At 49.6% G+C, this 23803-nt stretch overlaps 2 protein-coding genes across 4 annotated transcripts in view; both read left to right on the forward strand.

Moving 5' to 3' along the window:
- The window catches only part of NCAPG2 (non-SMC condensin II complex subunit G2), a 49642-nt gene extending 42381 nt beyond the window's left edge, over window positions 1-7261 (forward strand). For 2 of the 3 annotated variants that reach the window (XM_081147429.1, XM_081147428.1), the window contains exons 25-28: window positions 758-861; window positions 1764-1864; window positions 2961-3060; window positions 6877-7012. In XM_081147429.1, the coding sequence (XP_081003555.1) occupies window positions 758-861; window positions 1764-1864; window positions 2961-3060; window positions 6877-6928 (357 nt within the window). In that variant the 3' untranslated portion in view covers window positions 6929-7012. Of the gene's footprint in view, window positions 1-757; window positions 862-1763; window positions 1865-2960; window positions 3061-6876 lie in introns of all 3 variants that reach the window. The other variant, XM_081147427.1, reaches the window with a different exon arrangement.
- A 3273-nt stretch (window positions 7262-10534) lies between these two features.
- PTPRN2 (protein tyrosine phosphatase receptor type N2) overlaps window positions 10535-23803 on the forward strand; it is a 331806-nt gene continuing 318537 nt past the window's right edge. Inside the window, exon 1 of the mRNA XM_081146812.1 lies at window positions 10535-10731. Within this exon, the coding sequence (XP_081002938.1) occupies window positions 10629-10731 (103 nt within the window). The 5' untranslated portion in view covers window positions 10535-10628. The remainder of the gene's footprint in view (window positions 10732-23803) is intronic.

The following is a 23803-nucleotide window of genomic DNA, read 5'->3' on the forward strand; positions in this document are numbered from 1 at the left end:
GGAACCATGAGGAGGAAGGCTTGTCAGGAGTGCTGTCTAGTTGTCTGAGTGGAATTCCCTAAGGCAGCCACAAAATAGGCAGAACACAGTGGCTAGCGACATGAGGATGGGTGGGCATGTTCACGCCCCAGCTGGAGGGCTCTGGATGGAGACTTCCTGGAGCCATGTGCACGTGGAGTTTGTTTCTGGTAATGGATGACCTTAAACCGTAAGGTCACAGTGGTAGAGGGCAGAAGTCCTGGCAAGGCCCGTTGTGAGCCCAGAGCCTTGGTCCTCACTGCTCCTCAAGAGGACATTGGCCACGTCGGTACCATTTTCATTTTCACAGCCAGAGAGGGAGCTGCTAGGTAGAGGCTAGGGGTGCTGCTCAGGACCCTGTGGGGTACAAGGCACCCCTACAACAAGGAATTCTCTGGTCAAAATGTCAGTAATTTTGAAATGGAGAAAACTGGGTCTGGACTAATAACGTGAGTTAAATATGCTTAGCATAAAATGTTATTTACAGAAGGTGATATCAGGTTAGAGACTGTTTGACGGAAGGCTTGTTGAGATTATCTTTTTTCTTTGCTCTAAATAAGACACCTTGTATATAATAATAGGTTAATCAAAGTTATTGTGGAAATTTCAAGTTAATAGAATCATTTTTTGAGTTTCTGGAAAAAGCCTTTCTTAAGCATTGAAGAAAACCCAAAGCCGTGTGGAATAATTTATGTCTCCGTCTCAACTGATAAGTTACTGACTCAAAACCTGTTTTTAGGTTTCTGACGTAGAGGAGCTGGCCCCCCCAGAGTGCCTTTCAGACCTGCCTCCGTTTTCAAGGTGTTTAATAGGAATCATCATAAAATCTCCGAGTGTGGTCAGGTAACCTTTTTCAGTATCCTGATACTCATACTGTGGCTGCATCCCTGAGCTGACTGTGCTGTTCCTCTCTCTCAGAACTTCTCAGAGCTTGGCTCTCTCTGTGACAAAAACATTTTATAGAATTTTCTCTTTTTATCAGTGGCTAAAAACATTTACATTATGCTATACATTATACTTACAATGTAAAATATTTATATTACACTGAAACATTTACATTGTATTGTATGCTAATACATTGTAAATAGTACATAAAATACTGTGTTACATTATACTTACTATGTAAAGTAGAATTTCTCTAACTTTCTGTAAAATACATTCAAATAGCCTCTAGTTATGCTCCTTATAACTAAAATTCAATTAAAGGTAGGCCTTTAGAATGTCCATGTGTAAAATACTGGTTACTGTGTGTTGTGTGCTCCCAGAACTTGATTGGGCGAGACACTGGCGTGGCTTCCACTGGGCACTCCGCTCTCCCATTTGTCCAGCCCACTTCATTCACCTAAGATCTAGGCTTGTGGCACAGACAGGACTGATGGGTTAAAGGAAGAATAGTTTTACAGATGCCTGTGGAACTTTAATAGCAGATAAGTTCAATGAAAAGTTTGGAAAGCATTGTTTTTAGCAGCTGTATGTTATCTTCCAGTCACATACTAAGTTTTTATGTATATCGTGTGTGGTGTGTACCGTGTCTGGTGTGTATTGTGGACATACAGAGTAGCTTCCGTCACTTTACCAGAAGGTCCCATTCTGGTTGGGATGTGTCACCTGTGGGGTTGACGTATTTACAGTGGAAAGTGTGGGAACTAGAACTCACGGTGGTTGATGAACCTTACCTATATTTGTCTTCTGTCAAGTATTAGGCTGTACATGATCAAGTAATTTCAGATGTTTGTTTTTTGCAGGTCATTTTTAGATGAGTTAAAGGCATGTGTTACTTCTGATGATATTGAAGGAATTGTGTGTCTCACGGCTGTTACGCATATTATTTTGGTGATTAACAAAGGTTGGTTAAAATTCTCTTACATTGTCCGGGCTATTGCTGGCTCTGTCTTAGAACTGTTCTGAAGCATCTAGGAACTCAGCTCCCGTGTGTGATGGTCCCCTGCTCTGACACTTGTCTGCCTGGCTCCACTCGGCTGAGCCTGCACCCGCCGGTAACCTGCTGGCTTGAGCTGCTTAATGCAGTTCCTGTCCCCATCACCTTTCCCCACTGGACCCATTATGCGTCCCTCCTGTGCCTCAGAATTGAATTTCTATGGATTTGTCATTTGTTATGTATGTTTAAAAATCTGAATATGTTTTTGCTAGTGGTGTGTTTTGGGATTGATGCTGAAAGTACCTGCTGATTTGCGCAAGCCTTCGCCTTGCCCATGTGACCTTCCCAGTCAGAGGAAATAGTGCTGGGAAAATACCTGGAAATAGCTATAAAATGCTCCCCTCAGCGTGCAATGCAGCAGCGCCCTGCAGATGGAGTGCTGTTAACCTAAGTCTTTGTTCAGTTTTAATAATGTTGAGATTATTTTCTAAGATAACGTGTTATACCTAGAGGGCGCTCCCACTGAAACAAGCTCTCCCATAAGCCTGAGTGCATTTATGTCTGCAGTCTTAGGATAATACTTTGTGACTGGTTTGCCCCAGGCCACGCATCAGAAAAGCCTCCCGTAAGGGAGTGTCCAGAGTTGAGATCTGCAGGGTGGAGGACTGTCTCCTCCTTGTGGAGGGGGTGAGAATGGAGGTTGGGTTGCTGATGACCACCAAGTACTTAATAGGTACTTAAATATTTGCTAAGTGGGTGGACTTTGAAATGGAGTAGGTGTCATCCTGGTGGAGGCACAGGTGAGCATGCACTCTGATGGGCAGGCTCCCGGGTGGAGTTCACCGGAGCTCTCTCTGCCTCAAGCTTCGAGGAGCTTCATCAGCGTCTGATCCTCACTCTCTTCCCTGTGGGGGGTCAGTCCTGTCCACAGGCAATAAGTGGGTTAGCTCCACAGAAGGAGTAGGGGGCTCAGTCATGTTGAAGTTGTGCCTGCATTGATGCAGAGATGATTGTCTTGTGTGGTCATGTTAAAGTCTTTTTTCTGTCTGTAATATACTCATAGGTAAACATAAAAGTTCAAAAGTGAAGGATGTTGCAGCCACTGTTCACAGAAAACTGAAGACATTCATGGAGATCACTTTGGAAGAGGACAGCCTGCAGAGGTAAGGCCGCGCCCCTGCCGCAGCCGTGCTGGACAGTGCTGGCTCTCCCTTAGGTGTATTTCACACCACGTGCTTGCTCCTACCTGCAGCCAGGTAGTTAGAAAACAGGATTGTAAGGATAGAAACATTTTATTGGCAAAACCCCTGGATCATATGTTTAATTTACTTCTATCTGTCTTCAAAACAAAAAGCGTTTGTTTGCAAAATATGACCCAGGAAAGTAAGGGCATACAAACTTATTTTACAGATTATTTTTGATGGTTTGCTCTGTTTTTGAAACTATGAGCATTCCTAAGATAATTTCCCCTTCCGCAAGCATTTACACTAGGGATGGGAATGTTCCTCCAGAGACTGAAGGGATTCGTGTGATTTCCTCCCTTCGGGTGGCCGGTGGCCTGCTGCCTGGGACATGTTCACTGGGCACCTCCGGCCACACGTCTGTACTGTTTGTGACAGACTGTGCAGTGTCAGATGCTCTTACGATGGATTTGACCCTCAGGTCAGCCACAGAAACAGTGTTTTTCCTGCTGTTTTGTGAACTTGTTTACAGAGCTCTGAACCAGGTAGTCCGATTTCTAGATGCCGGGGAACTAGCCCCTTTCTCCTTGGAGAAGGGCTTTCAAAATCCTGAATTGCTAACTAATAGCTGACGAGTGAAGACAGCTTTGTTTCTTCCTCCCCAGTCTGCACACCTTGCCTTTCCTTTTCTTGCCTTATTGCATTAGCTATGACTTTCAGCGCAGTGTTGGAAAGGGTGGCAAGAGGGATGTCCTTGCCTTGTTCCTGATCTTAGTAGGAGACTTCCAATCTCTCCCCAGTAAGCCGATGAGAAAGCTGTAGGTTTTTCATACGTGTTCTTTATCAAGTCGACGGTAGAGAACACACTCTGCTCCAAGTTCATGAGTTTTTATTATGAATGATGGGTACTAGATTTTTATCAGTAGTTTTTCTGCATCTATTGATATGATCATTTGATTTTTCTTCTTTAGCCTGTTGATGTGATAGATGACATTGATTTTCAGATATTGAGGAATGCTTCTGTCATTACCAACAGTGTGGATAATTAAAAACTATACATAAATAGACTGCTCTATAATAAAAACACAGCTTATCTCATATTTTCTCAGAAAACTGATTGCCTGCCTCACTGTGGCTGTGGCTTTGGCTTTGGCTTTGGCTTTGGCTGTGGCTGTGGCTGTGGTGGTGCTCTCCAGCATGTGAGCACAGCCCTGTGGGCAGGAGGGTTACAAGGGGGTGGGTTGTGAACACTCAGCTTCTGCCTGTGCTTAAAGACCCTTAGACTCAGGTGGGTGGACACGTCACCAAGTTAAAATGTCTTGTCACACAAGAAGAAGCCTGGCCCAAGGTTTAATTTGTCTGAGGTTTGCCATTGTCCTTCCAGCTCTAAAACTCCAGGTTTCATTCATTTTGTCCTATAATAATATTTATTTTTTTGGTCTACATAGTGTATCAACCCTTTCCCGCGTAATAGGAGCGTGAATAAATATAAAATATAGCTGAATGTTTTTAGTGCAAGGCTCTTAGGGTAGTCAGAAGACAGACAGCTTGGGTTTGAGCCCAAATTCTGCCCTTATCTGTGGTTTGGTCTTGGGCAAGTTGACCCCGGGTGCCTTGCTTATAAAAGGAGCATATGTGATGCCCCAAGGCCCTTGTGTGCTGGCTCAGTGCTTGGTCCAGAGCTGAAGATCCAGAGGTCATGTCTTTGCTGGTCTAGACTTAGGTCAACTTGAGTGGCTGATGACTCTAGAGTATGCACTTTTGCCAAGGCAACCTTTTGTTTTCTCTTAAGTATTTTAAGTTCATGCTCACTTAAGTAGACAGTATTTTGAGTAACTGGGGTGTTGGTGACTTGGTGTGTCCTGTGTCCATCAGCTCCTGAATGTGATAGAGGGTGGTTCTCTCTCTCTGGCCACCAGGAGCTCAGGTCTGGCTGACACTGGCCCTCATGACTGTCCTGGTCTCTCTAGCCCCTAAAGAGCTGACCGGGGGGGGGCTCTGTCTTTTCCATCACTGAGACTGGGGGGGGGACCTGGAGCGCTGTGGGAGCATTGGGAATGTTGGGTGCTCACTGCTGTGGCAGCAGCTTTCACAGACCTGTGCCTCTTACTGTCCACCCCCTCTGCTTCCACCTGAGTGTCCACAGGGCATAGACAAGAACAACCACACATAAGGTGGCCCAGCAGTTAGAGAGAAACCTTCAGAACAACAACTGTAATAAAGGAGCAACGGGAACAGCAGATTCATTTTTTAAATGAATCTTTAAAAAAGAGATCATTTGTAGCTCCAAAGCATGATCTAGAACTAAACCCCTTGAATAAAAATGTCACCAACACACAGGAGCGATGTCACTGTTGAGAATCAGATTCCAGATGGTCTGAGGGATCACATCAGAGGAATATCTCAGAACAGATACCGATAAAGAGAAGTTTTGGGGACAAAGACAGACCAGGAAAATAGACCCAAGACAGGCAGTAATGTAACAAACAACGGGAGAAAATTTCCCACAGCTGAAGAAATGTGTAATTTTAAAGATTTTGTTGTTTCTTTCACTAAATTCTGGATGGGATTGATGGGAAAGTCACACCTAAGTAAGTCAGTAAAATTCCTGAATTCCAGGGATAGAAAGAAAATTTTAAAATGTTTCTAGATTTATACTGGCCCCTACACTGGCTGCTGGTCCCATGTGCAAACTGAGCCCATGAAATGTGGGTCTGAGCCAAGCTGTGGCCAAGGTGTAGAATGCGCACCAGATTCTGGAGACGGCATGAAAGAGATTCTCAAGTTTGTCAGCGGTGGTTTTATGTTAATTACAGGTTGGGTGTATTGGGCTAATAAAAATATTAAGACAAATTTCACCTGATTCTTTTGATCTCTTTTGCTGCAGCAGCTAGAAAGTGCTGTTACACAAGTGCTTGTACTGATAGTAGACAGAGCTGTGTGGGCCTGTGGTGGGTCGTCTGCACTGGGAGCAGGACATAGGGGCGCTGGCTGAGGAGATGCCATTTGGGGTAAAGATTGGTATTTGTGTCTAGGCAGGAATTGAGAGCTTAGCTGGCCCATGTACCCTCTGTGGGGAGTGCTGAGCAAATATGTGTCTTTAAGTCTTGGGGAGGGAGATGCACTGGCAGATGCGAGCTGCCCAGTGAGGCTCTTGATGTGGAGCAGACCTCTCCAGGGAGTTAGGATAAGGTCCTAGGAAGGGAAACTCAGCAGGCCCAGCCCACACCTGGCTCTGTGGGGCAGGCAGGGGAGGGGTGTGTCATGGGGCGGGGGGCAGGTATGCAGGGGAGGGGCAGGAAAGTGAGGCATGTCTGAAGGCCTCAGGTGATGGAGCCAATGGGTGTCATGGTAATAGCATGTCCTCCTGTCTGTAGAAGGGGGAAAAGTGGGTGCTGGAGAGGACGTGTGCACATCGTAGTTGAGTCAGCTGTGTGCCGAGTTGTGGTTCAGAGCCTCATACATGAGAGCACCTGTCAAAGCATGGCCAGTGAGCATGCCTGTTGAATAGTAGTATTTTATTTGTGCAGAGGGTTCCTTGGGGACCCCTGAGCTGCTGGCCATGGGGACAGTGATGACTGCTGCATTTACTGACAGTGTTTCCACATGCTGTGTCCACTAAGGCGATACGGTGGCTTCCTTCTCAGGAGGAACAGTCAGGGAGACAGTGACTGATTGTTTCAACTTTCTTTTTATGTGTATTCGGTCACAAGCCATTTTTAGATTTGCTTTGTGAAAATGTACATTTGGATAATTTGGCCACTTCTGTAGCTAATTTTTTCTTTCCTTGTGTTTCAGATTTCTCTATGAATCATCATCGAGAACTTTGGGAGCATTTTTGAATTTATAACTGAGCCAACATCTTTGATTATGTGAAAACAGAGAAAAGGGACTTATGGAAAATGAAATGAATGTGTATTTTCCTAGTGTTTTTAATGTGAATACCCCACATAATAGAGAAGGTGGATTTATTTGGGGAAGGTCTGAATTGGAAGCCCAAAGGTTCTTAAATGTTTGCCCAGTGCCTGCAAAATAATATATTTAATGTAAAGGACTCCGGAAACCCAGGGTGCAAAGAAAAAGAAAGACACCTTTCTAGCAAACCTGGTTGTTTTAAAAATGATATATATATATATGTATATATATAATATTGATTGCAAACTGTAATAAAGCAATGAAAACATCTATCTGTATACTTCAAAACTACTAGTCCAAGTTCTTCCCTTAGGGATGGGTTGAATTCTGGGGGATCCCGTCTTCCCCCAGGAGAAGATGCTGCAGCAGAGGCCATGGCTGAGCCAGGGGAGGCCACACGCACAGTCCTAGGAGCCACTCAGTCTGAGGCTGAACCACCATTACTTTTCTTCCCAAGAGCTGTCACATGCCATGGACGACTTGCCCCTGGCTTCCTGGCTGCATCGTTCTCGACCCCATTGCGCCTGTCCCGGTTACCAGGAATCTCCACGTTCATTCCAGATCCTTGGCCTCGGGTCCTAAGCCATGGAGGGTCAGCAGCCTGGGGCCTGGGAGGCCACCGAGTGACAGGTGAGAAGTGAGTTCCTCAGTCACATGCTCATTCTGTACTCAGCCTCCCGTCAAAAGAGTAAAGACACACTCAGTGTCAGGGCCTCTGTTTCCCTACGAAGCACAGAAGTGGATGGCTCACTGCAGGTAGGGCGTTAGGGCCGGGCTTGACCCAGGGACCCCTGAGAAATGAGGTGGGCTTGTTGTCAGTAGTTGTGAACACATGGCTGCCATAGTCTCTGTTGGTGGATGTAGTCTTGTCTTTGCCCTGGCCCGAGGGTGGGGAATACCTGGCCTTTGGGCCATATATGGCCCGAGAAATCATTTGGTCCGGCCCTGCCAGGGCAACCACAGGTAGGACTCGAAATTCAGTAAATCTAGGAGCTTTTTTTCATAGCTAACTTTTAAGTTGATAATTTTGTATGACTTGTGAATGATGTTATAAATATCCAAATGGCCCTTGGCAGAAAAAAGGTTCCCCACCCCTGCCCTAGCCCTTGTGTGAGTCAGTTTGTGAATATCCAAGCTCCCTGAGTGAGGCTCCTGGGGGGTCTCCCCCAGATTCCTAGACTGTGAGATCAGAAGTAGTTTCTTGGGTTAGTTGTAGCCCTCGCCTCCAAAACTCTGAGTGGGTGTTTTCTTTGTGGGAAGAGGCTAGTCTTAAATGTACACAGGCTTTTAAGGGTAGTAAGGTGTTCTCTTTTGTGTCAATCTTGAAGGGCAAAATAATCCAATTTGTGAAAAAACATAACTCCATTTTTATTGGGCCAAAATAATTCATAAAATCCTGTAGCTCTCTCCTGACTGAGCCACACTTTCTGAAAATGAAGGACATTTCTGAAAAAGGCTGTTTCTGCAGATGTGTGTTAGCCCTGCTACCAGTATGTGAGGCTCTCTGGCCCTTCTGTCTGCAGCCTCCCGTGTGTGGGGCCTCTTGTCCAGGAAGGGAACGTCTCCTGACCTACATTTCTCCACTCCCGGCACCAGCGCCTGACAGGGAGCCCCTGTCCCTTGGGCACGTCCCTTCAGCCCGTGACACGGCACGCAGCTGCTCCCGTGGGGGACAGTGTGTGTGGGCTCAGTGTGATGAGTTTGAGAAGCTTGTGCAGACGGTTTCACTTCACACTTGAACGTGGAGGACCTCACCCACAGGAGGCCTGGGTTCCTGGAATCTCCTGCTGCCCATATGAGCGAGGGGCAGGAAGGTGCCTGAGGAGGGTGGACATTGTCAGGCTCCAGTCCTTACACGTAGATCGGCTCTCCTACCACGACGTATCCAATTTTGGTGAGGTGCGCGCGTCTCTGCTGAGCTCCACCGTCACCCCCACAGCCTGCCGACCCTGTGTCCTTGGCTGTCCAGCCTCGGTGACTAGTTTCCCCACGCCTTGTAGACGGGCCTCTGGAGGGCCAGAGGTTGCAGGGTTGCTGATTGTGTACAGGGCACAGCTGTCCACACAGCAGCTTGTAGGATTTCCTTCCTGTTGGACTCACCTGTGAGTAGTAACTGGTCTTGCTTTTCTTTTTCTTTTTTTAATTTATCTTTATTGTTGAAAGTTTTACAGATGTCCCGTTTTCCCCCCCATTGACCCCCTCTGCCTTCCTCCCACCCCTCCCCAGGCCTGCCCCCAGTCTTGTCTGTGTCCATGGGTTATGCCTATCTGCATATATGATCTTTGCTTTGCTTGTGAAGAAACTTCCGGAGATAATAGTTCACAGCCAACATGCATTCTCTATCTTGCTGGAAGACCACTGTTGATGTTTCTGGGTAGATCATTTTATAGAATAAAAGTAAATTTCCAAGATAAACGTGTGTGGGATTCATGCTTGCCAAGGAGCCCCAGAGATGTTTGTCATAATACTCGGAACGTGAATATTACCTTACATGGCAAAACAGGCTTTGCTGATGTCAAGTTTAGGACCTTGAGCTGGGGTTTCCCTGTATTATGTGGGTGGGTCCTAATGCCACCATGTGACCTCATGAGGGGAGCCAAAGTGGAGGCCGGCACCATGGGGTGGCAAGTCCCCTGAGCCTTCTGGGAGCGTGGCCCTACCCCGCCCCCAACACGCCCCCTCGCCTTGATTGTGGCCCAGTGACACCGAGGGCTTCTGGCCTCCAGAGCCCTGGCAGGATACGCTCTAGCCCATTCTCTCCTGCCCCGCCCCATGTACCCTCCTGTTCACCACCACACGGACGAGTGCGGCAGGGAGGCCTTCCTGGAGGAGCTGCCACCCCTCGCTCTGCGTGCACTCCCGCAGCGCGGATGTCACCACAGCACAGCTGCGCTCAATGTGGGTGACAGCCAGGGCCACGGAAACGCTGAAGTATTTAAGGCGACGCCCTGACATCGCCGTTGCTCGCTGCCCTGGACGTCAGCATGCACCTCCTGGCGAGGGTGTTCCCTGCTGGGGTCGCCCAAATGTTCATTCCTGAGGGTCCAGAGCAAGCCACGACCACTCGCGAAGGAAACAGCCACGTGCTGGGCGGTGCCTGCTCACGCTTCGAGCTGGCCCTGTGACTCGGGTGGGGAGGGCTACGGGCGGGGATTTGGTGCCCGCGGGTGAGGCGGGGGTGGGGGCTCAGGAGCAGCGGGGGAGGCTGGGCACCCGCAGGTGGAAGAAGGCCGAGGCCGGGGCGAGGGCGCTGGGACGGGATCGTGGGCCCGCAGGGGGTCGCGGCGGGGTGCCAGGGGACCGAGAGAGGGGCGGGGATCCAGAGCGGCCTCCCCCACGCCCTCCTCCCCGCGGGGCCCCTCGGGGGCGGGGCCTGCAGGGGGACGCGGGGCGGGGCCTGGAGCGGCAGGGGCGGGTTGGGGCGGGGCCTTGGCGGGGCCTGCGGGCGGACGCGCGACGGGGCGAAGGCCTGGAGCGGCAGGGGCGTGCCGGGCGGGGCCTGCGGGCGGGCGCGGGGCGGGGCCTGGAGCGGCAGGGGCGTGTCGGGGGCGGGGCCGGCAGCGCTGTCCGGTGCTGAAGCCGCGGCGGCGCGGAGCGCGGGGAGGAGAGGCCGCCATGGACTGAGCGCCGCCAACATGGGGCCGCCGCTCGCGCCGCTGCTGCTGCTGCTGCTTCTGCTGCCGCTGCGCCCGCCCGCCGCGCCTGTGCCCCTCGCCCGGCCGCTCCCGGGGCTCCTCGGTGAGTGGGGGGTGCGGTATGCCGGGGGCGTCTGAGGGAAAGGGGGTCGGGGGAGGGGTGTCCGTGAATGAGGGGCTTGGGGGAGGGGCATCTGAGGAAATAGGGGTGGGGGAGGGGGTCTGAGGAAATGGTGGGGGAGGGGCCTGAGGAAATGGGAGGCGTGGGGAGGGGCGCCTGAGGAAATGGGTTTTGGGGGTGCGCCCGAGGAAATGGGTTTTGGGGGTGCGCCCGGTGAGTGCGGGGTCGGGGCCGTGCAGGGGTGAGGCGGTCGCGGGCCCCAGCGCGTCTTCGCCCCCGCCTCAGTTTCCCCCGCAGCGGCTCTGGGTCCGGGTTGCCGGGTGCTCTGCCCTTGTTGGCTGGCGTGGGTGCGCCCCGCGTGTTCCTGCCGCGCGCGAGGGTGGGGACGCGGAGGGGCGCGGGGCGTGGGTCCCGCCGCCCGCCCGGAGGCCCGGCTCCCACCTGCGTCGTCGCCGCCGGCGCAGAGCCCGCCTCCCTCCCGCCGCGCTCCCTCCCGGGTGGCCGCGGGGCGGCGTTTGGGGCTCCGGCGGGTTAGGGGCGCAGCTCCCGCGGCGCGGCACCGGCGCCGGCTCGGCCGCCCGCCCCCTGCTGGCCCCAGTCCCGGCTGGAACGCGGGTCTGAGCGCGGCCGGCCCGCGCCTTGGCCCGCGCGGGCGTCTCCCGCTTCTCCGTCCTCCGCGCCCGCGCCCTGGCCTGGTGGCCGTGGCGCACCCCGGGGGAGAGCTGGGGGCGCGAAGGGGGCCCCGCCCCGCGTGCAGGCCCGGGGGCCCCGCGCGCCGGGTGCCCGCTGCCCGCTGCCCGGCGCCGTCAGGCCCTGAGGCGGCCCCCTCCCCCCGCGCGCCCGCCTCGCCCGGGGCGGCGGGGCCCGGGCTGCTTCCCGGCGCTGCCGCCCCAGGGCCCGGCCCGCGGGCCAGGACGCCCAGCCGCGCCGGCCCTCGGCCGCCGTCCCCCCTTCCTCCGGCTCGTGTCACCTCACGGGAGAGCTGTCTGTCCAGCTGGCCAGACGCCACCCTCCACGTACACCGGTCGGAGACGCCAGCCGGGAGCTCTGGGGAGGGCACCATATGCCAGAGCAGGGTGGAAGGTGGTCGCCCCATTTCGCAGCCCAGCCCGGGGTGGCCTTGACCCCCTGGAAGCCCCTGCACCCTGTGCACCCCGACCTCGTCCCCGGCACCCTCCTCACCCTGGATGCTGCTGCCGTGTCCTCAGAATCCACCTACAGTCCCCAGAAAGTGCAGGGGAAGCGTGGTCGCCTGAAAGACATGGCCTGCCGTTTCTCTCTGTCTGCCACCTGGGTCTTGTTTGATCCCAGTCCTACCAACTTCATTATTCAAATAATGATGCAAACGAAGGCTGCCCCTTAGATCGGCCCGCCAGCCCCTTGTAACCTGTTTACTAGCTGTCAGCACTCAGCCTGGGTGGAGGCCTGCTGAACACCCTGGTCCACAGAGGCCCAAGCAGCCCAGTGGCAGTGGGTGCCCCACCTCCCCTTCCTCAAGGCCCCCTTTCCCCTTTAGCCCTTTAGCTTCCTGCCCTCGCACCACCCATGCACCCCTGTCTATCTGGTGCACAAGCCTTCCTTGTGGCACCTGGTGTACCATTATCTGTGACAGTCGTTGGGGCTGAACAGGGCAGGAACAAGGCAGGCACCCTTTTCAGTGATATGATTCAACTCTGCTTGTAGCCAAAATACCATTGCCATGTCCGCAGCCTTGTCCAGGACCGTGTAGCGATTTTCTTCTCATTTGCTCCCGTCTCTGGGTTCTCCTTTGCCCCCTCCTGCTGCCTTTCTCTGCAATTTCAGGACATCCTTTTGTTTGGTACTCAGTACTTTTTTCATAAATCTGACTTGAGTGTCAGCCCTTTGTCTTTAAGCCGGTCTTCGGTGACAGGGAGGCGCGTTTGTGAGCCGGCTCAGGCAGCCTCACGATTAAATTAAGGGCAGCCACATAAAAGACCCTCCTCCTTTTGCTAAGGAGATGCTACGATTTTCCTTCGCCAAAGGTCGTAGCCACCCTTTCCTGCATATTTTGCTTGGAGAACCCAAAGTCACACCTCACCAATGCACCTGTCTTTGAAGACGGCGGAGGGTTTGTTTCCCTCCTTTGTTTCTTCCTCCCGATTTGCCCACATATTTTTCATTCACAGCAAGCCCACGCGGAGCTGAGCAAGGAGGAGCAGGAGCAGGCTTCCTTTGTGAACTAGGTGGCGTGATGGTTTATTTTTAAATCAAAGCACCCTTCCTCCTGCCACAGAAGCACAAGCCCATCCTTGCTTCTTGGGGCCCAGAGCCCTTGATTCTTCTGGTTGGTCGTGAGGAATGAGAACCCTGCCCCTCCCCCAGAGCGAGAGCCCCGCTGCCTTCCCGGAGCCCAAGCCTTTCTCTGCCTGTTGTCTTCTCCTCCTGCTGGGCTCCTTCACCCTCAGGTGCTGATGTTCCTGTGCAGAAGGATTGGGGTGCGTGGAAAACCCTGGGCTTTTGGGAAAGGGAGGCGCCAGACAGTGGGCTCACCCACAAAACCAGCTGCATTGGGTGGGACTGTCGTGACGGTGTCCTGTGTCCAGAGATGGCAGTTAAATGTGTCAGACGTGTGAGGACTGTGTGGGTTGACTAAGAGGTTTTCAGATGGTTTCCTCTCTGTGCTAAGCTCAGCTGAGGCTCAGCATCTCGCAGCTCTTCTTTAAAAGCCCATCTGTTTTACTCCTGGTCGCCAAGCTCACCCTCAGTGGTGCCCACCAGCAGGTGCGGGGGGAGGGGTGCTCTCCACTTCCCTGGTGGCCCAGCTGGGCCTCATTGCACTGGCACGTGCTCCAGGAATTCCTCCACACTGTGAAATGTGAGGACCTGTTGGTCCCGGTGAAGATGGGCAGGAGCAGCAGGTGAGCCTCGGGTTTGGGCTGAGACTCTGTGGTGAATTCTGTGTCAACCGTTGATTGTTTTTTGTGATAATTTCTGCATTCTGAGTTTCTTTTGTCGTGAATGCCGCTATTCACCCGGTTTTCTTTGGCATTTTGAAAGCTGGGGATATGGGGTGAGGCACGCAGGAGAGATGGGGTCAGCTGAGCTGTCCTAACCCACGGTCTTACTAAGAACAGTTTCCACTAACATACTAACATACCTTAGAATTCTAAACTCCCTTATGAAAAGGTGTTTGTAACTAAATGTGGCCCAAACTAAAAATAGCCACCTGGGCTTGGGTGGCAGGTACTCAAGGTATGCCTGCATGTGTGCAGTTTTTGCTAGTTTAAGGATTGTTTATGTGGGGAAAGGTGGAAAAAAGCTAAAGACATAGGCAGAAAGGATTTTCATTCAGATGTATCCTGGTAGCTGCTGGCCCAGGGAGGCTCGGCCAACTAAGAACCTGTTACCTCTCCTGACAAGATGTTCCATTTCCAGAGAAAGCAAACAGCCGAATTCAGGGCAGATACCCTCTGTGCTGCATAAAAGCACCTGGCAGCTGTTCTCACACTAGTCTAAATTGACCTTTATAAATGTAGACCCAGCTGGACTTATTTTTTTAATCTTGGTTGATAGGAGGCCAGAAAACCAGAGAAGCAGAAAATAGCCAATGCACTTGGCTGCTACCTGGAAACAGTTTGTTGAAGGCAGAAGGAAATTTCTTCCTTTAATTTGTGCTATCTCTGGCAGCTCGGCCACAGCCACTGTTTAAATACCCAGGGCAGGAAATGAGAGGGGGCGTGGTTCTTCTGGAAACACTTATGTTCACATAGAAAGTAGGCTCTTTGTTTGTTGTTCTGTTTCTGTGTGAATAAGAGGCGGCTCCAACACCGGCCTAAGGAAGTGGACTTGGGACTGAGGTGCAGATGCGTGAAACACAAGGTCCATCTTCTCTCAAACGTGTGCCTGATGTGAACAGATAGGGAAGCTGGTCAGGGTTTTGTGATGGCCACTTGGTGTTAGCTCTCCTGTATGGAGGTGGATAAGAGGGTGTTGGGCTTATTTTGTTTTTATCTGTTCCGTCCGATCGTATGGACTGTGATTCAGAAAATGCAGGGACACTGCGTGGAGGTTCAGGGGCACCGTGCGGGAGGGGACGAGCTAATAGCTATAAAACAGGTTGAGGAGCTTTCTTGTTTTCACTTAATTAGAATTATACAGCCCTGGCTGGTGTGGCTCAGTGGTAAGAGCATTGGCACTGAAGGGTTATGGGTTCAATTTCCAGTCAAGGGCACATACCTGGGTTGCAGGTTTGATCCCCGGCCCCAGTTGAGGCAACCAATCAATGTGTCTCTCTCTCACCAATGTTTTTCTCTCTCTCTCCACCTCCCCCCTCCCTTCCACTCTCTCTAAAAATCAGTGGAAAAATATCCTCCTGTGAGGATTGACAAAAAAAATTTGTCATGCAGTGAACGATTTTTTGTTGTTGTTTTGGTGTACTGATCTATGTATGGATTCTGGTGACGTGTGCTGGAAGTCCTGTCACCCAGTGCACATGCTCTCCCCCTGCAGTGAGTGTCAGCTTGCCCCGTTCCCTGAGCCTTGGCAACCCCTGGAGCTTTCTCCCTGTGGTTCCATGTCCCCCCCAGAATAATGTCGACAGGGCAGTGTTTCTGTCTCAGTTTCACAGATGGAATGAGTGAGGCTCGGAGTGGCTAAGAAGCACATGGCAGGACACCAGGGTTGGGATTGGGCCTCAGGTCTTCTCCAGCCTACAGAGTCTTCCTTTCTTTTCCGGTGGGTGATTCCAGGAAGGGGAAGGGTTAGCTCTGTAGGATGCCAGTCCCAGCAGAAAGATTCTGCACAAGAATAGGGCCGTCTGACTCTTGCTGTTACAGGGACCGGTGATTTTCATATGTCAAACTGCCTTCTCTAAGGAGCTTCTGAAGCTCTAGGATCCTTGGACCTGTTACGAGAAAATTTGAAAATGCTCTTTGACCATAGGCAGGGGTGGGGCTGTTATTTTTCCGAGTTGGGTTTTGTTCTGGGTGTTAGATGCAAGTATTTGGTTTCCCTCTGAGGGAATTTTGATGTTTGGAACAGGATGACTTGTGAGGCACCTTGAGGCTTCCGGTGATGGTAGGAAAGCAAGTGTCACTGTAGAAGCCTGTGCTTGACGTGTCCACAGACGGCTCAGAATGCGGCAGAGCTTCCACCAGATTCTCCACCTGCACCTCCATTCTCTGCGGGTCTCTTTCTGTTTTGCTTTGTTCATTCACTTGTTCTGTTTTAGATTCTACATATAAGTGAGGTCACATGGTGTTTGTCTTTCTCTGGCTGCCTTCTTCACTGAACATAATACCCTAGGTCCATCCATGTTGTTTTTTGTTTTTTAAAAAACATATATTTTTATTGATTTCAGAGAGAGGAAGGGAAATGGAGAGAGAGAGAGAGAGAAACATTGATCAGCTGCCTCCTGCACACCCCTGCTGGGGATCAAGCCCGAAACCCTGGCATGTATCCTGACTGGGAATCGAACCGGGATCTCCTGGATGGTAGGTAGATGCTCAACCGCCGAGCCATGCCAGCTGGGCTCTAGGTCCATCCATGTTGCAAATGGTAAGATTTCATTCTTTTTTATGGCTGAATAATATTCCGTGTACATATGCACGCATTTCTTTACTCGTCTGTGGATGGGCACCTGGATTGCTTCCACATCTTGGCTACAATGAACAAAGCTGTGTATATATCTTTTTAAATTAGTATTCTTGTGTGGTGTGTTTTTTTTTGAGGTAAATACCCAGGAGTGGAATCACTGGGTGTATGGCAGCTCTATTTTTAATTTTATGAGGAATCCCCATACTGCTTTCCACAATATGGCAGCAATAATTTCTAATCCGAACAACAGTACACGAGGGTTCCCTTTTCCCCACATCCTCACCAACACTTGTTGTTTGTTGATTTATTGATGGTGGCCATTCTGACAGGTGTGAGGTGATACCTCATTGTGGTTTTGATTTGTATTTCCCTGATAATTAATGATGTTGAGCATCTTTTCATATGTCTGTTGACTGTCTGAATGTCTTCTGCCCACTTTATTATTTATTTATTTATTTTTGTATACTTTTTCTTGTTGATATTATCACAGATGTCCCACATTTCCCACCTTTGCTCACCTCCATCCAGCCTCCACACCCCCTCCTGGCCTTTACCAAACCGTTGCCCGTGTCCATGGGCTATGTGGATATGTCCTCTGCCCATTTTTAAATTAGATTGTTTGCTTTTTAGGTGTTAGGTTGTATAAGTTACTTAAATATTTTGGATATTAATCTCTTATTGAATGTACCATTCTCAAATATCTTCTCCCATTGAATGGGTTGTCTTTTCCTTTTGTTGATGATTTCCTTCCCTGTGTAAAAACTTTTTAGTTTGAAGTAGCCCCACTTGTTTATTTTCATTAGATTTTTAAAAGGTATTAATACCAACACCAATCATTTCAGACTTGTTACAACAAAAAGCCCACTTCAAAGTAAGCAATGAAGGTCCGGCCAAAGTGGTTCATTGGTTGAACGTCACCCTGTACACTGAAAGTTTGATTCCCTGTCAAGGCATGCACCTGCGTTGTGAGTTCGAACCTCAGTCGGGCGTGTACGGAAGGCAACAGATCGATGTCTCTCTCTCCCTCCGTCTTTCTAAGCATGTCCTTGGGTGAGGGTTAAAGAAAAAGTAAGGGACAGTGAGGCGTCACTTTCATAAGAAAATTCTAAGAGTAGTGGCAAGTAGGCCAGGGCAGCTCAATTTAGCCTCTTGCTGTTCTCTTACGAGGTATCCTGGAGGGGAGAAGGAGACTTCCCTCCTGTGACGTGGCCATTCTGTGTCACCGTGTGGTTCTGAAAGCCCATGCGGGCTTCCAATGCAGCGTCCTACATACAGTACAAAGATGTGTTTGGAAATGGCTTGTTTGATGAAAGAAATTTTTGGGAGAGAGGCTGACCTGGTTTCCAAAGGGAAAAGGACTTTATTTAACGGTGCCACTCAAGTCTGACCCCAACAGCAAAATACAGTCAACTTATAAATGGCTGGAGCTGCCAATAAAAGTGGCCCTGGGAGGCCACGGCTTGTTCCATTTGGGCTGTGGCTCTAATCCAGCTGAAAGTGGTAATTAACCTGTGGGACGGCTTGGAGGCAATGCAGTAACACATATAGTCTCTGAAGTGGCCCCGTATTCTAATGGCACCAGACGAGGCACACCAGGGAGAGGGCAGCTTCTTTGTGGGTGGTGAGCAATGGAACCGGATGAGGAAGCAGCGAGGGTGGCCCTCCACCGGCCTTCCCACCACAGGGCTTCTCTGCCCTGCAAAGGCTCATCTGCTTTTACCAAAATACACTCAGGATGCCTTCAGCCTCTTCCTCTGCTTTCGCCTGGAAATAGGCTGAGGTTGTGATCACCAGACTCACATTGGGTTTAAGTGTGGTAGAAGCAGACACAGGTGTGATTAAAGCCCTGTGGGAACACCAGGCTCAGCTCCCAGAGGGGCACCCACCCTCAGGACCTGGCCTTCCTGTGGCCTTGAACCTGCTTCTCCAGGGTGTTCTGGTCCTGGATTCTATGAAATAGTCAACACAGATGAAAAGAGGATTCCAACATAGGTGGAAACTGCAGGCGATTTCCAACAACGTGGAAGATGCCGTTTCGTTGCATCTTGTTGGCGGGTTGGGTGGCTGCCTGTTCTTCCAGCTCAGTCGTCTTACTGTCTGCACTTATGCTCATTAGAAGTCAAGAGAAATGAAGGGCTTCACCTGTGATCTCTCTGAATTTACACCAGAACCAGGGCCAAGTTCTTGGAGATTTTAGAGGATTATGTGAGATGGTGGGCGAGTCCTACTAATTATTCCCGAAAGGTCCAGGTTTCTGCATTTAATGTTGGAGGCTGACAGCCAGACAAGGTGGAATACTCTTACTATTGCAAATAATATTACCTTGGTGGTTCCAAGTCATGGCTGAATTGACTATTGAGATGTTTGCAAAAGAATTACCATTAGTTTTTGAATAGTAATATCATTTATGGGTTTTTTAATTGATTTTTTAGAGAGAGGAAGGGAGAATGAGAGAGAGAGAAAGAAACATTAATTGGCTGCCTCCCTCGCATGCTCCGGCTGGGGATCGTACCCGCCACCTTTTGGTTACAAAGGTATATAGGATGACACTCCAACCAACTGAGCCACACCAGCCAGGGCTGATTTATATTTTTTAATAAGCATATTTAACTAGGATGCAGGCTGATCATGTTGTAATAATGAGAATAATTAATGATGATAACACTGTCTGGAATTTATTTCATAGTCCCTTCTGAAGAACTAAAAGGCATTGAATAAAATAAATAGGGCATAGCCCTGGTCAGGTGGCTCAGTATGTTGGAGCATCATCTCACACCAAAAGTTTGCAGGTTTAATTCCGGGTCAGGGCACATACCCAGGTTCAATCCTCGGTCAGGGTGTATGTGGGAGGCAACCAATCGATGTTTCTCTCTCTCTTTCCCATCCTCTCTCTAAAAATCAATGAAAATATATCCTCCGGTGGGGATTTAAATAAAGAAAATAAATAAATAAATAGGGCTTAAATAACAGTCCTACCTACACATTCTTACGTGTTTGAGTGGAAAGTGTACTATAAAGAGATAGCACATACCCTTTTTCGGACACACTAATCACTTTCTTTTAAAATATGTAATATTTGATAAATGCAAAAGCCAGAGCTTTGTGTCAGAATCCAGTTGAACAAACTGATGTCAGAAGCAAAACCATGCAGAGACTTTCATTTCTTGCAAAACCTATTTTGGACTGAGATTCCTCTTCTGTCAGGAGCCTGGCAGGTCCCTGTGCAGGTTGGCCCAGTGCCCAGGCTGTACCCCGCCTGCTCGTGAGTGCACGAGTTTCCATGCACATGTCTCCCTTCCTGTGACCACACCAGGGCTCTTGCTTGCTTTTGCCTTGTTTGAGGCAAGAAGCAGGTGCTTTAAGGGGCACATCAGGTGAGGAGGGTGAAAACCCAGAGAACCCTCTGACAGGAGCCTTTCATCGCTGCAGGTCTGAGCAGGAGGAAGCATTTTTTAAATGGAAAATCTGTTTTTCAGAATAAAGCGTAGATTCCTATCTTAGTCCCCTAAGGAGCAGGATCTACTTATTTTCTTGTTTCTATGGCAATTTCCCCTAGTTGTCTATCCCTAACATAAAATGAACTTGGGTTTTAATTATCCTTGCCCTGCAGGGAGTGGTTGCATACATGCAGGTCAGCTAATGAGAAATGTGTACCCTACATTGCTAGTACCTGTGGAAGTCACATGATAAGCACATGACTGTGAGAACAGACCAAGGCAATATCAAAACGACAGTTTGGGCCCTGGCTGGTGTGGTTCAGTGGTTAGAGCGAAGGGTCTTGGTTCGATTCCCAGTCAAGGGCACATACCTGGGTTGCAGTTTTGATCCCTGGCCCCAGCCAGGGCACGTGCAGGAGGCAACCAATTGATGTTTGCCTCTCACATTGATGTCTCTCTCTCTCCCCCTCTTTCCCTCCCCTCCCCTCTCTAAAAAATCAATGGAAAAAATATCTCTGGGTTAGGATTAACAACAAAAAACAAAACAACAAAACAAACAACAACAAAAAGACAGTTTGTGAATGAAAAAGTTGTTCCTAAAAAACACAGTAGCTTCAAAAAATACAGTAGGTGTGTAAGGAACAAAAGGAATATCAGTCTTAGTAACAAAATTAGATTCTGCTTGGTTATATCTGTGTTGTATCTTTGGGAAACAAGATGTAATTCTCAAAGAACATCTTGATTTAGTGCTGTTCTGGGAAGGTGAAAGTGTGCAACTGAGCCGAGGATTTGGATATTTGTGTAGATATGCCTGCTCTTATTCTAAAGGCTTTGAGGCAGTGATGTCGATGTGGCATCCACTTTAGGGCACTTGTAAACTACATTATTACATTAGTACATTAATTAAGAAGTCTGTTAGTAATGTGAACAGTTATATGTTCTGTCTAAGTTGATACTGCTGAAGAATATATAACATTTGGTTAATGGTTAAATGTTTTCCTTAGGAAATCTGAAAGAACAGCAGATATCCAGGGCAAATTTAAAGTCCAGCACTATGGAAAAATGAATGTTCGAGACTGTTACAACTGATACTACGTAAAATAACATCTCACAAAGATTGTATATTGAATGGAGACTAATTCCAAAATCAAAGCCTTATTTTGAAAGATCTACCCAGGTGTGGTATATCGTTACCACGTCCCAAATGCTATGCCAGTTCTTCCAGGATATCAATAGCTGCTGGGAGAAATGGTCCAACAGAGACAGGACAGCCCCGTGGGGACAGGCACGGCTTTGAGAGGTCTCCTCATTTGGACAAGGCTGACAGGGTCCGTGGGCCCTTGGACACCAGACAGAAGCAAGAGCTGTCTCCTGGAGGAAGGCAGCATCATTGCAATGTCATGTGGCTTCACAGTTGTTCACATCGCTGACCAGGTCCAAACAAAATGACATTTTTAGGGAAATTCAGATGTTTATCCTTCGTTGGGCCCCGCTATTCTCACTGTGAACTAAGAGTTTGTTTTCCACTGAACTATACAATTAGTCGGGTAGAAAAACCTCTGGTCAGGACAATGGACTGAGCACCTACTGTGCACCAGGCCCTGTACCAGATATTGGACATGCAAACACAGACAAGACAGGGTCCTTGCGTTCCAGAACCTTCCCTGTTTTCCCAGAACCTTCCCTGCCTTCCAGAACCTTCCCTGCCTTCCCAGAACCTTCCCTGCTTTCCAGAACCTTCCCTGTTGTTTAGAACCTTCCCTGCTTCTAGAACTTTTTCTGCCTTTTAGAACCTTTGATGCCTTCCAGAACCTTCCCTGCCTTCCAGAACCTTCCCTGCTTCCAGAACCTTCCCTGCCTTCTAGAACCTTCCCTGCCTTCTGGAACCTTCCCTGCCTTCTGGAACCTTCCCTGCTTCTAGAACCTTCCCTGCCTCCAGAAGCTCACCAAGGCCTTTCTCTTTCCCATGCATTCCTAGTGCTTGTCCTATACTGGAATTTTATTGTTAATTCAATTTAATAACTCTGAAGAACTGTTTTCCACACCACACACACTGCCCTTGGTGTGGGAAGCCCTCCTATGTCCCCATAGGAGAAGACTGGTGAATTACTGCTGCATTTTTTAGTCCATGGGTATTTATTTTGTTGTGTTTCCTAATTCTTGCTAGGAAATGGAAGTGGTGCCTGTGAACTTGGCTTTTACCTTTGAGACCCTTAAGAAATAGATGCTTTTCATTAGATGTGCCAGCAAACATGGACCTTGTTAAAAAATAACATGCAAAAACAAATGAAAAGTCCCAAACCCTGCAACAGACAGAATAGAATGAAATGAAACGGAACTGGAGTGCTAGGTCCAGCTTGTGCTTGGGGGTCCTGGGGTGCTGGGCATTTGGGAGGCAGGGGCGTGTCTGGCCTTCCTCCCTCCTCCTCCATGATGTCTGTGACTCTGCTGTCCGGGCAGCTGCTCGATGAGAGAAGAAAGCTCTTGCGTAAATCTCTAAAACGGTAGAACAGCGTCACAGAATTGTCTCTTTAGCCACTAACTACAGTTGACCTCGACCTGCCGGTTTATAAAGTGCTCTGTAGGCCAGTGTGCAGTGGCTAAAAGGTGACCCATCATCTCTAGGAGCCCTGCCGCCAGGCGATGAGTTCAGGCCCTGGGAGGTCATTATTACCTGTTTCTCTGCTCTGTGTGCGGCTCGTGTTTGGAATTGATGACCTTCAGCTTTTTCTGTGGGCTGTATCATAAATTACCAACTAGGAAAAACAGAAAGTGAAGTGTTGGTGGAAGGGAAACGAGGGTGAGAAGGAAGGGCTCCTGTCTGGATTTGGCACAGGGTGGTGTGGGCAGGTGTAGATGCTCAGCTGTCTCATCTGCACTGCACAGAGCAGTTTGTGACTCAGGGCAGGCTGAGCCTTCCGGCTCAGTGGACAGCACCTGATTCTGCGCTGGATTGGAGGACAGGAGTTGAGAGTTTCCTCTCCTTGGCAACTCCGTTTGACACAGGCTACCCCGTGTTCACTGCCGCAGGTGATGTTACTATTTTTTGGTTATCCTCACTGGGGGATATTTTTTCCATTGATTTTTAGAAAGAGTGGAAGGGAGGGAGGGGGGAAGGCGAAAGAGAGAGAGAAACACTGGTGCGAGAAAGACATCAATTAGTTGCCTCCTGCACACACCTCAACACAACCCAGGTATGTGCCCTTAACCAGAGTCGGACCTGAGACCCTTCAGTCTGTGGACCGATGCTCTAACCACTGAGCCATACCGGCCAGGGCAATTAACATGTTTTTAATAAATGAAAGCCACCTCCTTTTATTCACATCATAGTGGCAGTAATGGATGTCCTGGCAGCACGCTGGTCATTTCTGCATCCAGGGTGACCACACCATTCCCACATCTGGGATGGGCATGCTTCTGGGTCCTAGGCTGTAGCCCTTCCAGAGCCTTCCCCTCCCCCAAGAGCTCCCGACATTTCCCTGCTCCTCGCTGTCTGACTGCTTCCAGAATGATGCCCGCCTCTCGCCTCCGTCCCTGGCCCGTTCTTCCTTCCGCCTGTGTTTCCAATCAGTTAATTAACATGGACATTGGGTTGCCTGCTTTGGGGGTGGGCAGGAACTCGTGTGTGTGTCAGATAACGAGTGGGCCTGCAGGTCTGCAGAGAGCCACCCAGGCTCAGCCTCGACATTTCACATCACAGTAATGAAAAGCCTTCCTAAAATAAACGCTGCCTGCGTAATGTCTAATATATTCTGCGTGGAGGGTGGAAAATGCAGTCGCAGGCACAGCCCGGCTCAGCCTGTTTGTCACAGTGACAAGACAGCCTGTCGTGAGCTCGGGAATTTTCTGGCCTAGAAAAGATCTGAATAAACACCATAAATACCCAGGAAGCACAGAGCGAGATACATGCATTCATTCAGTGGGATGAGAGCCGGTTAGCTTCCTTTAAATTTTTGATCATTTCCATGGTGTTACTGTTTGCTAACAGACCCACAGTAAAAATTGGTGTCAGGGAACCTGTGACACCAGGAGCTACACTGAGAAGGCTGTGGGTCTGTTTC

Source organism: Miniopterus schreibersii, assembly GCF_964146895.1.
Source record: "Miniopterus schreibersii genome assembly, chromosome: 9".
NCBI classification, from domain to species: domain Eukaryota; kingdom Metazoa; phylum Chordata; class Mammalia; order Chiroptera; family Miniopteridae; genus Miniopterus; species Miniopterus schreibersii.